General features: G+C 43.1%; 1 protein-coding gene across 3 annotated transcripts in view; it reads right to left on the reverse strand.

Moving 5' to 3' along the window:
- Positions 1-5420: 5420 nt before the first annotated feature.
- The window catches only part of TOX3 (TOX high mobility group box family member 3), a 98333-nt gene continuing 86997 nt past the window's right edge, over positions 5421-16756 (reverse strand). For all 3 annotated transcript variants that reach the window (XM_053400154.1, XM_053400153.1, XM_053400155.1), the window contains 4 exons: positions 13414-13683; positions 11134-11361; positions 9863-9943; positions 5421-7254 (listed from right to left, as the gene is read on the reverse strand). In XM_053400154.1, the coding sequence (XP_053256129.1) occupies positions 6499-7254; positions 9863-9943; positions 11134-11361; positions 13414-13683 (1335 nt within the window). In that variant the 3' untranslated portion in view covers positions 5421-6498. The remainder of the gene's footprint in view (positions 7255-9862; positions 9944-11133; positions 11362-13413; positions 13684-16756) is intronic.

The raw sequence follows: 16756 nt of genomic DNA on the forward strand, positions 1-16756 counted from the left end.
TGGGAATCGCAAGAGGGGAGAGCAATGTTTCACTCAGATGCTGCCCGAGGGTTTCTGGTGATTATCATGCCGCTACAAGACAAATTCACGGGGCATAAGACTGTTAATGGCAACTAGCAGCCATGGCTATTCATTGCCTCCACCAGAGGCGTACCTAGGGTCCCGTGCGCCCTTGACAAGGAAATGTATTGGAACCCACTCCCCCCAAAATCACTTCATGGCATACCTTTGTGCCGTGGTGCGAGAAGGAAGCTTCTCCCGCGTTTGATCTTGCGGCAACAGTGGTGTTGTGTTGCCGCATGGATATATGTCATGCACTCCATAGTCTGAGAGGTGATATTGTGCCACCAGCCCCGGCCTGCACCTCTGGCGGGGGATGCTTTTTTCAACCCCTAGGCCTGCCTCTGGCCTTCCCTGTCATGCCTCTGAATTGCAAGTGGGGAGAGTGCTGTTGTGCTTCCCACAGGCACATGGTTGGCCACTGTGAGAACAGGATGCTGGACTAGGTGGGCTTTGACCTCATACCAATAGGGTTCCTTCTTGTGTTTAAATAATAACAGCATCAGAATCATATTAAGGCTGCAACCTCATGCAAACTAAATTGGGATCGGTAGCAGCTGTACTGGTGGCGTAGAGCTCTGGAACCACTTTTCCAACGCCGCCAATGCTATAGATTCCCTAGATGAAGCTGGGTTGGGGCAATGTGCTAGCAAGATCAGGACTGCATGGATTTTCCAGTAAAGTTAATCTAGTGCTCCTACCGGTGGTTCCACACAGCCCTGAAATTACTAACTTTCTGTCCCACCCCAGCGATAGTGATGGTGGCATTGAGAGGGCAGCTATGTGGCTTTGCCCCATCTCACCAAACACTACATTTTGGGAGGAAGCTGTCTTGAACTCAATGGAACATAGAGCCAGGGTGATATTGACCATAGGGTCAATCCAGGTTCTTATACCTGCACAGCCATGGAACTTGTTTACTGACCTTGGGTTTGTCACCATCTCTCAGCCCAATCTACCTCACAAGGTTGTCAGGTGGATAAACTGCAAATATACTGGTTGATGAGCATGGTCTGGGGGGGTGGGGAGTAGTCATCTGACACACCACTGCCAACTGCCAGGATATTAGGATTGAAACCTGATTCATGACAGACAATGGAATTAGTTCTTCACATTGCACATAATTTATGGGATGTGCTGTTGCAAGATAGCTAATGGTTTCGGTGCTTTTAAAAGGAAGAAAAGTCTGGTAGGATGCAATCCTATGCACACTTACCTGGGAGTAATCTGCTCATTTCAGGTCTCTCCATTTCTCATTTTCCCAGTCTTACATTCAGTTCTCCACATGTTGCAACAATTGCAGATGGTTTCTTTTAAAATCCTTATGAAAGTCCACCCTTTTAGTGCAAAAATGCCCATTTAAGTTCATCATTTTGGCGCCAAATTCTCTGAACACATTTTTATATGCAGTTTTGACTAACGTACACATTTTTGCAAGCAACTTTTTCTAATATAATGCATTTTTGTATGTTATTTTCACTGCCTTCATTTTTATGCACACTTCTGTAAACATTAGTCGATCTAGCTCATTATTGCCTACATTGACTAGTAGAAAGTCAAAGTTTGAGATGGAGAATCTTTCTCAGACCTACCAGGAGAAGCTGGGGCTTGCACCTGGGTCCTTTTGCATGTGATCTACCTCTGAACAATGCCCTTTCCCCTTGTTTGTTTGCAGGTACTCCCCAAATCCACAGCCACTCTGCATTTCCCCTACTGACAGCAAAATATTATTGAGTCCCATCAGGTGCAAATCTGGCCTCAAAATTACCCCGTACCCCACGCTGAGACATTAAGAAAGGCTACAAACTCAAAATTGTTACTGAAATTAATTGAATGGTTTATTGAAGAATTAAAATGGCAGTCATGATGGATATATGTCACTGAGTACCAGCATGCCTGCTGTGGAACAATGGGAGATGGTTACTAGCTCCATGCCTGTTTATGGACATCACTGAGGCTTTTGATTGGACACTACAGTTCTGGACTAGATAAATGCAGGGGGAAGGGTTGGTCACCATTTAGGCCCCTTCCAACTCTGCAGTTCTATGACTCTAGGAATGTTTGAATGCATCCAGTGGAGATCTTCTTACATGCTTATGCTTTTAGTGAAGAAGAAGAAGAAGAAGAAGAAGAAGAAGAAGAGGAGGAGGAGGAGGAGGAGGAGGAGGAGGAGGAGGAGGAGGAGGAGGAGGAGGAGGAGGTGTCCAAGCTGGTAATCCAAAACTCCAGATAACATAATGGGACTTATTTCCAAGTAGGCATGCATAGGAGAGTTTTTCGTTCTTGTTTTTAAAGGAATTAATTAACTAACTGAATGTTGCATCCCTGCAAAGCAGTCAAAATTAGACCAGACCAATTTCCCCATGTATGAAAGTATATGAAGCAATCCAGTGGGGATAACCTGTTAGCGTGAGCTGCTATGAGGCACCATCCCAGCTTATTTGTGCATTTATCTATTCAAAAGCATTTATAAAGCGCTTAATATCTCTTCCTGGCTTTAGCCACCATGCCTAAGGCAAGTACTCCAATTCATGTGCAGCTTCGGAGGCTAGGAGAGGCTAGCACTTTAAATGTCCCCCATTGCCTTAACATTTAAGGGTAGCCGAGATCAATACCCTCCCAGCTTACCCCCACCTCCTTCATGGGAAACCTCTTTTCTCAGAGGCTTGAGAAGCCATTTTGCAATGTGAAGTGCAGCTGAATGGGAAGATAGGCAGAAGCCACATATATATAACTACAGGGGTTAGAAGCAGGCGAGAAATTTTACATTGGAGCAAGAAAAAGAGGGCAAGGTTGCTGCCACCCTGGACCTCCACTTATTGCTTCATCTTAGGATGATATGGGGACGAAGGGTGCAAGCTTGAGCCCTATGCAAAATCAAGAGACAGACAGGAAGCATTGGGAATTTGCCACAAGTTTCTAGCATCTTTCAGCAGATGCTGTCAAGAGTGCTTCAGTAAAATTCCATTTCACTTGCAAGGTTAACCCTAAAGGGCAGATCAGCTGGAGATTCCTTCATTGGAGAAGCATCTCCAGTGCAAAACTTCCCAGAGAGACCAACATATTTTCTTTAAGCTCTTTTTTTCTGACTGTAATAGGCCTTGACAGTCATTTCTAATATATGACGTGTTCAATGTGCTAGTGGCCATGACAAAATATTAAAACCACATCTCCTTCCCCGCACCTCCAAAACAAATTCTAAACACAGCAGCATCCTGAATAGATAATTTATCAGGTGCCAAAGAAGCTCTGACACAGGCAGGTATAAGATCATAGGAAGAGCCTGCTGAGTCAGGCCAATGGCCCAGCTAGGGCATTATCCTGAGCTCACAGTGGCCAACCAGATGCCTATGGGAAACCAGTAAGCAGGATTCAAGCACACGAGCATGCTCTCCTTCTGTGGTTTCCAGCAACTGGTATTCAGAAGCATTACCACCTCCAATATTAAGGCTGCAACCATAATATTGATAGCCTTCTCTTCCGTCCCAAATCTTCCAACATGCAGGTTCATTGGATGTCCACAAATTCTAGTGTTATGAGAGAACAACCTTCGCCATGTCATGATTGATGATTGAAACTTCTATCATGTCGCCTCTTACTTGCCTTTTTTTCTTAGAAGTTCCAAATGCTGCAACCTTTTGAGGCAAGTTGCTCCATCCCCTAGATCAGTTTGGTTGCCCTCTTCTCAACCTTTCCCAACTCTACAATACCCGTTTTGAGATGAGGCAAGAAGAATAGCCACCCAGCGAAGTCTGCAGTCCCCGTCTTGATACTCTCCCACTCTGGAAAACTTCTGCATTGCCCGTTCATGATTTGTGGTTGCTGCTCACTCAGTCATCCTCCTGTACCCCAAATGCAGTCTATTGCCCTTTTCCTTTCCTAGCTGTAAGGACCCTCCATTGAAGTGACAGGAGCTGGGACTTCCCTTTTGCTGGTGATGGCAAAAGGGCTTAATACAGACCATCGCTCCCCAGTGTTTTTGGATTACACCTTCCATTGACCCTGACCATTGGTCATGTGCTGGCTGATGCCAATAATATTAGAACCCAGTAACATCCACGGGACAACCAACTTGAGAAAGGCTGATGCAGACCATGTTAAATAGACTCTAGCACATCCAACTTTCGGCATATGCAAGTGCTTCTGGCTTCATCCAGATCTTTCCAGATTCCAGGTAAAGCCTGCACTGCTGCAGGAGTGGTTCATTTGAGCTCAGAGAAAGACTGTGGCCTCCATATGATATCAAGTTTGCTTGTATCTTAAACTTGCCTGGTTAAACTGAACCTGCCATGGTGGAGGTATACTAACAGAGCAATTCTAGCTAGGACACTGGCAGAACTTACACCCACTTAGCATAAACTGGCATGTGCCAAACTCCATTCAGGAGCAGGGCAGCTGCTGGCTGAGACAACCCAAACCTGGCTGAGGGAAAACAAGTGTTTGAAGTAAAGTTTGAACTTTCACCATCCTTTTTGCCAGTGTCAAGTTCTGCTGAGTCGACAGGGATTTTGAACAGATGCAAGTCTGCCCCTGCTACACCCCCCAGGATGCCCCTTTGCAAGATTACCCTACTCTTGGTTCTGCTGGTTTTGGTAGAACCCTGGCTAAGAGACTTACCCCGGTTAATCTCCAGCTGGGCTGCAATGAGGGGCTTCATGGCCCAGGCTCATTCAGCAATCCACCTATTCTAAACTCACTCATCCCAGTGGATCTTGGGTTTGGATGACACTGTATTAGTGAGAGCAGGCTTGGATGCCAGTGTAAATGTTAGGGCTGTGATCTAGGTCTGGACAAATCCCAACTTGAATTGGGCCAATTGCTCTGGGTTCGATCAGTTGTACCCTGAGCAATCTCGAGAGTAGTGGTGGTTGGCAATCACGTTTAATTAGGGTTTTAAACCCTAATTTAACATGGGGGGGGTGCTAAGGTGAGGGGGGTGGGTGGGAGATGTAGACAGAAACTCTCACCTGGCCTACTTTTAACCCCTTTGTTACCACAAACATTATGATTTAAAATACCAATTAAACTTAGAGCTAGATCAGGTCATACTAAGTTGAATCAGGCACCAAACCAGATTTGAGGTGGGCATGTACAGCCCTGCTTAATTTTATGGTATGAGGAGGAGGTGTAGCACAGGCAAGCTGGTATTTTGTTCAAAGGGTTAAGGATTAGCTGATTTCAGTTTTGCAAAACACTGGGGGTATGTGGTTGGATTTTTTTCTTCTTTTTTACTGAAATGTGTTTATTCTATAGCAAGATAAAAGCATTTGTTTTAGATAAGCAAAATACAAACAACTCAATTGCTGCTATTATAACTCATAAAAAAGTATAAAAACAGCATAAAAACACAGTAAGCAATATTGCAGTTAAATCATTCATGTTACCAGTGTTTACATTAAAGCCTCATTTATGAAAACTTTACAACACATGATATGAAAAACTTACAATTTTTTAAAGGAAATATTTACACTGATTATTCAGATGTAGCAATTCTTTTAAATAGTCTACTGGTATTACAGCATATATTTTTTAAAAACTCACATTTTTCCTTCTTACCTATTTTTTTTGTAATAACAGTGCATTTAAGTGCATTTCCTTTTTTAAAAAATACAGTGTATTAAATCTGAAAGTTGTCACCCAAACACAGGATAGAATATTCACATCTTTTTTTAAAAAAAACAACAACAACTTGGAATGAACAGAACAGGGTAAGAATATATTTTGTAACAAAGCACTGTAAGTGTTTAGAGAAATTATAGCTTTGATGGTAAAGATGGGCTCTGATATTTAAGAACTTTCACTTGCAGGTTTCCCCCCCTCCCCCTTCTGGAGACATATTAAAAAGAGAAAAAGGAGCTTTGGCAAAAGTCTATGATTTTTACATTAATCTTTATATATATATTTATATTTTTATATATATGACAGAGAAAAACACCGTCAACTACTCATGTCATACGAGTGTGATTGCATGGAATCCAATCAACATTTTACAGGTAGTTACAACTGTGCTTTTTAGGACTTCATGAACAAAAAACCCCCAAAAAACCCAAACTGGTTTGAAGTGCATTCACTAATCAGTTTTAATCTGGAACTGTGAAAAAGGCCAAAATGTTTTCGTTTCACTGCCCAGGCATATCCAAGACTATGTAGTTCACATATTATGGGTAAAGCTCAAAATAAATAAAGAAAACAAGAGAGCACAGCATTTTCTTTAAAAAGATCGGAAAGAGAGAGGGGGGAAACAAATATTTATAGTCAGCTAAATGAATATACACAGCTACATTGTAGTTCTTTATTGCCTATCTAATAGACAGCTTAGAGGCTCACTCATCTGTTATGCATCCCTGCATAACTACCATCAGCAATGTACAGTTTCCAGCCGTAAACAGTCCCCCTTTGCTTAACTCACAATGCAAAGCAGCTTTGCAACATGTGTCTTCAGAAAATACTGGCCTGCGATAATAGCTGAGTCTGTGTCTGGGTTTGTATTTGGGACTGGTGTTGTTGGGGGGCTGGCGGGGGGCTCCCGATGCTGGGGATCGGAGAGGTGATCTGTGAGGCCACTGGGGAATGTTGCTGAGGTGAAGGCTGCGACTGGTGCTGCTGCTGCTGCTGCTGCAGGTGCTGCATCTGCTGCTGCTGCATCTGCTGGAGCTGGTGCTGCAGCTGATGCTGAATTTGCTGCTGGCTCAGCTGCTGCTGCAGGTGCTGCTGCTGCTGCAGGTGCTGCTGCATGTGGTGCTGGAAATGCTGCTGCTGCATCTGCTGCTGGATCTGCTGATGCATGTGCTGCTGGTGGAGCTGCTGCTGCTGCATCTGCTGCTGTTGCATCTGCTGCAGCTGCTGCAGCTGGTGCTGTTGGCTCTGCAAGGAAGGGCTGACCTGGGAGGGCGCCGATGCCGACGTGCCCACCATGCTGCTTCCCATTGAGCTTATCAGCGAGGTGGAAATGTTTGTGGGCATGTTGGGCGCAATGGTGACTGAGGCAACTATCTGATTCATGGGCAGCCGCATTGCTAGAGGCTTGGGGGCGATTGCCCTGGGGAGCGACTGCTGGAGAGTCTGTGGAGAAGTGGCCACGGCCGTGTGCTGGGAGAGAGGGGCGTTCAGAAGGAGGGACGAGGACAGGTTTGTAGACGCCAGCGTTTGCTGAACAGAACGGATCGTTTGGGCTTCAGCTGACTCAGCAGCAGCCTGCATTTAAGAAAGAGAAGTTCATGACAGTTAATACAGGGGCCGCCTCTTATGTTTTTATATTTATACGTTTATATTTATATTTGTCACATTTGCATTTCTCTCGCACCCAAGGAGCTTGTAACAGCATCCTTGGCGTCTTCCCCTTTTTCTTCCTTTCTCTTTATTAATAATTTTTAAAAAACCACTTTAACACAATTTTAATAACAAAGAACAATCCCCTTCCCACCTCAGGGAGGACACAAGGGTTGCCTAAACTAAAACAAAAGGCAAACAAAAATAAATAAATAAATCCATCAGTAAAACCCATCAGGAAGTAACAAGATTCAAGTCCACTGTGTTCATTGCAGCCAAAAAGTTTTCTATACTGTGGGAAGGTATCTTTTTACTTCAGCTTTGCTTTCTTAAACAGTTCCAGTTTGTGGGGGGGAAAGCATTTTGTTCCTTTAGCCAGTCACAGATTATTTGTTAATTTTTTCATCAAGGCAACTCACCAAACTACCTTATACTCATAAGGCAACATCCTTTAAGTCATATCAATAACTGGTCAGGCAACTCCCCATTTTAGGAACATCAGAAGAACATTAGGCCAAAGGTACATCTAGTGCTGGGTTCTGTTCTTACAATGGCCAACCAGTAGCCAACAGGAAGCAGGACACGAGTGTGATAGCACTGTCGTCGTCCCCCCCCCCCATGTTTTTCAGAAAATAGCATTTGGAGGCATGCTGATGCTGGAGGTATTACATAGCCATCGTGACTAGTAGGCATATATAGCCTTATCACCCAAAAATTTGTATAATCCACCTTTTAAAGCCCTCCAAGCTGGTGGTCATCACTACATATTAGGGAACTGCATAATTTAATTATGCACTGTGTGAAGAAGATCATTATTTTTTTTCTGTTCTGAATCTCCAACCCAGTGTGGTGTAGTGGTTAAGAGCGGTAGTCACGTAATCTGGGGAACCGGGTTCGCGTCCCCGCTCCTCCACATGCAGCTGCTGGGTGACCTTGGGCCAGTCACACTTCTTTGAAGTCTCTCAGCCCCACTCACCTCACAGAGTGTTTGTTGTGGGGGAGGAAGGGAAAGGAGATTGTTAGCCGCTTTGAGACTCCTGAAGGGGAGTGAAAGGCGGGATATCAAATCCAAACTCTTCTTCTTCTTCTTCCAGGTTCCATTTTTATGAGGGAAGGAGATAAGACTTCTATCCACCTTCATGCATCCATATGAACTGACCCAGACCCTGTGTTTATGATCAGAGACCCTTCTTTGTATACCTCCTCCACAAGAGGAGGTGGTAACACAAGAATGCACCTTTTCTGCAGTGGCTCCCCGTTTGTGGAATGCTCTCTCCAGGGTTGGCTGCCTGGCGCCATCTTTAGATATCTTTAGGACCTCAGAGAAAACTTCCCCTCTATAACCAGGCCTTTGGCCTTTAACTATCTGTGGCCTTTTAGAAGTGGGTGTGGTGTCTTAAATGTACACACACACCCATTTTAATGTATCTATGTAGGTTTTTGTTTGCTTCCCTGCTTGCAAGTTGCTCTGGGTTGCCATGGGCAAGATAAAGAGACTAACAAAGTAAATGCAGAACAGTAATAATAATGAATCATTTAATACACCTTTATCACACACATCCTTTATCCATATAACCACTACTAGAGCCTTTTCGGGACATTTGGAGAGGGAGGACTGGATGTTTTTAAGGCATCAAGGAGGAGCCTGTTTCCAAGATTCAATTTCCTTGCAAGTATTAATTGGTTGAGTGGAGGAGCCCTCAAATATCTGAAGATAGCTTAGCTGATCAGGGACACGAAACCCACAAGCAAAGCCCAAGACAACCTACTACACCTCACAGACTCGCTCTCCATCGGGTTCTGATTTCTGCAGATACCAAATCGCTTCTGCAAAAGAATAAATTGCCAACAGTCTCATACTGCTGTTTATTATAAGAGCTTTCACGAGAGCTTTATTCAATAAATAATGCAGCATGTACAGTACCGTGATATTACACCGCCTTGTAACATGCTCTATGGTTTTGCAGTGCTTTACTCAAAGACCATTTCTCTTCTTTTTCCAAATGGATAGTGCCCAGTTATATTTATAGTACTGAAATTTTGCTGTTTTCTGGTATGTTGTTATATTTGTTATTATGTTGTTGTTGTTCTGTTATGAAGCTGTGATTTGCAATGATTGATTTTGAGACCTATTCCTGTCTTCTTTGATGTAAGTCACTTTGGACATGATTCTTTTGTGGAAAAGTGGCATACAAATAAAATTATGAATGAATGAATCTGCAAGATGTCCTGGTTGCACAGAGAGCAAAGCAACCTGATTTTTGTAAGTGGAATAATGCAATTGTAGAGTTGGAAGGGCCTAAAGAGTCATCTAATCCAAACCTCTACAACACAGGAATAAAAGATGGATATACCAGGTACTTAGTCTTAGTCCGTCTGCATGCAAAGCAAGTGCCTCCTGATTACTGTCCTTCCCCAAAGATAAGGCTGGTTAAAAAAAAAACTCTCTGCTTATTTATTTATAAGGTGAAAAGAATCCACACTGAAGGCATTGCACTACTGGATGCATAACTGAAGTCAGACTCAAGCTCACCTTGGAAACCAAACTTGCTCTGTAGGCAGCAAGTGCCTTAAGGTATTCTTTCTTGGCAGCTTCTGTTTTCCTTTTATATACCTGTTAAAAGACATTGCAATTAACACCACCTTCAGTGTTTAAATTTCACACCATAAAGTAGCTCTTGCCCGAAGAGGGATGTTATGGTCTTGTAAAATGAAGAAAGTCAAAAGGGACAATGCCAACTCTGCAACTCTGCAACAAAAAGGTTCACAAAAGTGTGTGACTCCCATCCCTCCTCTCCTTTAAAACAACGAGCCAAACTGCTACTGTGTACATTTTCAGCATTAAAATGGGAAGGAGTTGGAGCTGAGATGATTAAAAAAAAATCTTTGACTCCATTTATTATATCGCTTACTGGAAGCAGTTTCATAGCCAATTAGAAATGACTATGTGATGATGTCACAGAACATAAATTAAGCCAACACAGAGTAAGGGAACAGGCCTTGCACTCAATGGGTTTTGTTTGCTCCCAGTGATGTCATCACAATTACAAAATTTACTTGCTATATAAAAGCAGTAGCCTCTCAAGAGAGAACATTTCACAAGCAAGTTCACCTCGTTTTCATTGATGTTCTGAACTTGCCTGTGAAATGTTCTCTCTTGAGTTCTGTTCAGCCCTCACTGAGATTTTAAGAACATGGACGTATGAAGTTGCCTTAAACCAGACCACTGGTCCATCTAAGTTCAGTAATGTCTTCACTGACTTGCAGAAGGTCTCCAGGGTTTTAGACAGAAGTCCTAACTGGAGACAGCCAGGATTTAACCTGGGACCATCCACATGCAAGGTTAGTGCTCTGCCTCTGAGCCTTGTCATTAAAGGGGTAAACCCATTACTAAATGCTCTTTCGTGCATTAGGGAGCAGTGAATGCCTCTTAAGATGGTCCTTGCATTTTTAGTAAGTACTTACATTCAAAGCAATATTTTGCAGTGCAATGTTCCACCGTCCAATAAATTGGGAACTGTTTAGCCGGTCAAAAGTGTTTTTCATTGATTAATTGATCAATCAAGTCAATTAAAATATTGCAACCTTACTACTACCACTGCAATCAGAGAATGACAAGGGGCTGATATGAAGCCAGATCCTTAGCTGGGTTGATAGGAAGCATAACTGTGCTCCAACCCGTGCTGCTGCATTTCTAATTAATGTAGTCAAAAGGATCAGCCCACTAGTGTTTAATTAGGACTTTGGCATCTTTCAGTGCATCACCCCTTTCTCCCCCAAAACTCCAAAGGGTCCCTTGGTTACCTGCTTCTGCTCTTCTCCTAGGCTATCCCACATAGACGCTACAATTTTTGAAACCTCTCCAAAGGTAGCATTGGGGTTCTGCCCTTTAATTGCTGCTTGTGTATCCCTGAAGAACAGGGCATATGCTGACACTGGCTTCTGTGGCTCATTGGGGTCTTTCTTTTTCTTCTTCTTTGGAGTCTTGGGCTTCTTGCCAGAATCTGGGGCAGCTCTCTTTTCTCCTGCAGCCTTGATAAAGAGCAACAAAACCAAAATCAGTGTCCAGCATGGGATATTAATTATAAAAATCAGCTATGCATACACAAAGCTATTTATGCTCTACTTGAAAAGAAGTATGCCAAAAGACCACAACATAGGGGAAATAAAAAGAAGACCTTTGTAGTAGGCATTAAAAACAATTCAAAATCATAAGACATAGGATATATTTCTGATCATGAGGGTGAGAAACTTACATTTCTAGTTTATTTTTTAAAGTATCCATCAGAAGCATCACATTCACCATATCAGGTGCACAAAAGAGCTCATGCACAACTGGAAATGCAGAAACAGTCTTGTCTATGGGCAGCATTAAACAAAGTATTTGAGGCCATTATCTAAAGCTTGTTTCTGACAAACGTGACACAGTGCAACACCAGCTCCCACTTAAACCATATACCAAGCTTGTAGCCCTGGAGCCACTCACTTAGAATGCTCTCAAAAAAGAAGCATAGGTCACTGATTTCCATTTTTAACAGAGGTGTTTGTTTGTTTGTTGAAGCCTATCAAATGAGCTTCACATTTGTTCATAGCCCACCTACTGGCCCTGCCAAATGAGCCTATTTCCTCCACTAGCTCCTTCGCCCTGTGTTGTCCCACAAGCAAGAGAAGCCAGCATTAGAGGTTTGCATAGTTCCATATGGAAGCCAACAGCCTATCAGATGAGTTACAGAAATAAGATACTCAGTATGAAAGGAGGAGGAAACCACTCGCCATTCTTCTTTCAGCCTTTTTGTTAAGGCTGCTTACTATGGCTTTTGTTCCTTTTTCCGGGTCACAGAACAATTAATAGAGTCATTATTCAATCACGACTGAGCTCCAATGAGTCCCTCTGCAGCTGCCCTGCATAGCCTGTAGGCAGAGTTCTGGTGGAAATGGCATTTGATGGATCCATGCGATTAATTTCAGGCCTTCCACATGCTCAACTCCCATGGTCTTCATCAAAAATTCTGCATACATAACCTGCACAACCAATCTCTTTATTTAGCTTTCTATAACCTGCTCTCTATCCCTCAGGCTCAAGGCTAATAACTGCAAAGTAACAAAACAAATAAATGCAAAACTGTGCTATGTTAGACATAGATATTCCAGCCATCGGGCATCTGCTCTTTGTTTATATCCCAAAATAGGCTGTTGTTGTTCAGAGATATTTCTCAGTTGGCTGTCTATCCTTTGCAAACCTATTTAATCTGATATGAAAAGGAATTTGAGAGCACACTCAAGGCTTTCCCAAAGAGGTGAAGGTATTTTTTATTGATTTTTTTATTGAAGAATGCTTAGGTTTTTGGTTTTGTAAAATGAAAATTAATTTGCAAGCAGGTATGTCAGTCAGAATTGCTGCATCTAGAAAACGAGGAAGTTGCTATAAAGAACCTTATACCAGCAACTTTTTCTTTTATTTATTTCTCACTTTTTTCTTCAAGGAGCTCCAGGTGCCATATACTTGGTTTTCTCCCCACCTCATTTAATCCGCACAAGAACCCTGTGAGGCTGGTGAGGCTGAGAGGCAGTGGCTGGCCCAAGCTCACCCAGTGAGCTTCATGGCTGAGTGGGGATTTGAACCCTGCTCTCCCAGTTCCTACAGTGAAGTCCCACACTCGAACCATTACACCACATTAACACACACCAAACGCCACAGAATAGCAGCATGGCATCATTATGGTAAGCAACTAAATAAAACTACTGGGTGATACTCAACTAAGTTTTATTCAGAGCAGACTCACTGAATTATTGTATTTAATTATGGGGTATCAGAGTTTTTAGGGGGTTAACCAGGCTGGGATAGCTGGGATAGCAGGCTTGTTGGTTTTTAAATGTCTGATGTAGATTTTTTCAATTTCTTTGTTCTGTGTGGGACAATGACAATAAAGATTATCGTATCGTATGAAATGATTCTACTCTGAATAAAACTTAGCTGAATCCCACTCACTCCTTTTTGCCCTTCCTGAACTCCTCTTAAAAACAAAAACAAAAGTTTGGTGGTGGGAGAGAGAGCATCTTTTTACTACACATGATAGAACTTACCCTGTTTGAGTCCTCCGCATCTTCCTCATTTATAGAACTGGATGGAGAAGGGGTTGCCGATTTGCTCGCAGGAGGGGATGGAGAAGTGTGTGGCACATTGGTCCCACTCAAGTTCAGCCCCAGTTGAGCACTGAGCTGGGATTGGTTAATAGTGGTCAGCTGGTTAGGTGACATAATTCCCGAACGAGCAGCATCTGTCATATGGACAATGGATCTCATAATCAAAGAGTGGTCCTGGCGATACTGAGGCACATCTGTATGACTATGATCCTAGAAAGAAAGAAAAAGGTGGGGAAATATGATATTAAGCTGCTAGAAATATCAAGTCAATTCCTGTGCCCTACTCCAACTCAACCTATAACTCAGCCTAAGGATGTGCAACGTAATCACTAGGAGTTGTTTTCCTGTTTACTGCTCCACCCGCTTCCCTCTCCATCACCTACTGTTTCTCATATCTCCAATTCTAGATTGCATGCCCCTTAGGAAAGGGATCTGTTCTACCGCACTCTGTAAAACGCCATTCACACTCATGGTGCTATATAAATTCAAAATAATAATCAGGATTGGCAGTAAGCATTGGCATGCTAAGGCATCTGCCAGGAGCCCACAGCCCAGCAGAGGGCCCACCAGCATGAGCCCCCTGGAGCCGCTCCTGCTCTTCACAATCACCTCCCAAATTTATGGATTTATAAAATTTCTATCCCATCCTTCCTCCCAAACGAGCCCAGAGTAGCAAACTATAAGTGGGGAAATAATAAAAACCTCTCAAAAACAATTTCAATACAGATGCAGACCAGGGAAGATCAGAAAGCAAAAGCCTTGCTGAAGAGGAAGGTATTTAATAGGTGCTATAAAGATGCTGCCTGTCTAATATTCAAGAGGAGGGAATTCCAAAAGGAAGGTGCCACAACGATAAAGAGCCGATTCCTACATTATGCAGACAGATTTCCTGATAAGATGGTATTTTCAGGAGGCCCGCACCTGCAGAGCGCAGCGATCAATTGGGTATATAAGAGTTGAGGCAATCTTTCAGGTATCCTGTCTAATAATAATAATAATAATAGTAATAATAATAATAATAATTTATTATTTGTATCCCGCCCATCTGGCTGGGTTTCCCCAGCTACTCTGGGTGGCTCACAACAAAGTTTAAAAATACATTAAAATGTCACACAGTAAAAACTTCCCTAAACAGGGCTGCCTTCAGATGTCTTCTAAATGTCAGGTAGTTGTTTATCTCTTTGACATCTGATGGGAGGGCGTTCCACCGGGTGGGTGCCACTACCAGGAAGGCCCTCTGCCTGGTTCCCTGTAGCTTTGCTTCTCGCAGTGAGGAAACCACCAGAAGGTCCTAGGTGATAGACCTCAGTGTCTGGGCAGAATGATGGGGGTGGAGACGCTCCTTCAGGTATACTGGGCCGAGGCCATTTAGGGCTTTAAAGGTCAGCACCAACACTTTGAATTGGGCTCGGAAACGTACTGGGAGCCAATGTAGGTCTTTCAGGACCAGTGTTGTGTGGTCCCGGCAGCCACTCCTAGTCACCAGTCTAGCTGCCGCATTCTGGATTAATTGCAGTTTCCGGGTCACCTTCAAAGGTAGCCCCACGTAGAGCGCATTGTAGTAGTCCAAGCGGGAGATAACTAGAATATGCACCACTCTGGTGAGACAGGCAGGTAGGGTCTCAGCCTACAAAGCTGTATATGACTTTGTACATCAAAACAAGCCACTTGAACTTCCTGTGTCCCAATGTTTTAATGCAATAATTCTGATACATGATTACAGTAATCATTGCTTGCCTTGAGCTCTATTTATGTTCCCAGAATGTTTTGCTTCTAGTTTCCCAGTGTTAAATTCACGAACTAAATAAACAAAGAAAGCTTGTAATACAAATGTATCTGAACCAGACAGGAGTTGAAGTTGTCTAATTCCTTCTGGGTAACTTTTCCTGTGAATTCTTACTGCTGCTTATAATAACGGAACTCACACCTAGAATTATTATTGTTGTTGTTATTGTTAATTTGTGTATACTGCCCTTCATCCGATGACCCCAAGATGGTTCACAACAGAAAAATACAAAATGAGAATACAAAATACGTAATGAAACAAAGGCAAGCCAATAACTCCCACAAGCACATTTAAAAAGCCACAGACTGTTAATCAGCTGAACACCTGGTTAAAGATAAATGTTTTTGACTGGCACCTAAAGATGCACAATGAAGGAGCCAGGTGAGCCTCCCTGGGAAAGCATTCCACAAATAGGGAGCCACTGCAGAAAAGGCCCATTCTCATGCTTCCACCCTCCGATGATTATTGTAGGGTTTGGATTAGTTCATATGGGGAGAGGTGGTCCTTGAGGTATTGCACTCCCCAGCTATTTAGGGTTCAATAGGTCAAAACCAGCACTCTGACTTTGGCTCAGAAACTAATTGGAAGTCGGTGCAGTTGGGCCAAGATTGGTGTTATATGCTCAAACCATCTTGCCCCAGTGCCAAAACTGGACCTAAACCCTGATTGAACTGGATCTAGAAAATCAAATGCATCTGGATCTGGTCTGTGACCATCCGCTCAAGAACCTTTCCCAAGAAGGGGAGACTGGCTGGTCTCAAGTTTTCTGAATCCAGGGAGGGTTTCTTGAGGAGTAGTTTTACCCCTGCCTCCTTCAAGCAGGCACGGACCACCCCTTCTCACAAGGAGGCATTAATCACCTCCCTGGCCCAGCCAGCTGTCCCCTCCCTGTCAGTTTTTGCCAGTCAAGAGGAGAAAGGGTCCAGTCACTCCGACTGATCCAAGCACCTTGTCCACATCCTTGAGCCTTAAGAACTGAAACTCATCCAACACAACAGGACCAGACAATGCTCTGGACACCCCTTGAGATTCATCTACTGTAATAGCAGATTATATTGGCAGGGGTATCTGGAAGTCATTCAGAATCTTTTTAAGGGTATCACTTTCCACAAATTAAATCACCCCACCCAGATCCTGCAATGCCACTGCCAATTCTGCAGACAGTGTCTTACTGCCTTAAGGAAGAGTTTTTTAATGTTAGAAAATAAAAAGACTTGAAGAGAATAATAATTTGCTCGGGGGAGGTAGGGTGTCAAGGCATACAGAGAGCTATTTCCTGGTGGTTTCTCACCTATAAAAAGCTGCTCTTTTCTCTGCCACAAAAAGAGGTTTCCCTTAGTCCTTATTCAAATAAATCATAATATAAAGACATGGTTTAACAAATGCTTTACTCTAAATCTTGTCATTTTGGTTCAGTTTGAGGCTTTTATTGAAGCTAAGTTCTGCTGACTTAAACAGGCCCAGAAACCAATTTCATAGGCAAGTCTATGAATTCTT

This window comes from Podarcis raffonei, chromosome 8 (assembly GCF_027172205.1).
Source record: "Podarcis raffonei isolate rPodRaf1 chromosome 8, rPodRaf1.pri, whole genome shotgun sequence".
Taxonomy (NCBI): Eukaryota; Metazoa; Chordata; class Lepidosauria; order Squamata; family Lacertidae; genus Podarcis; species Podarcis raffonei.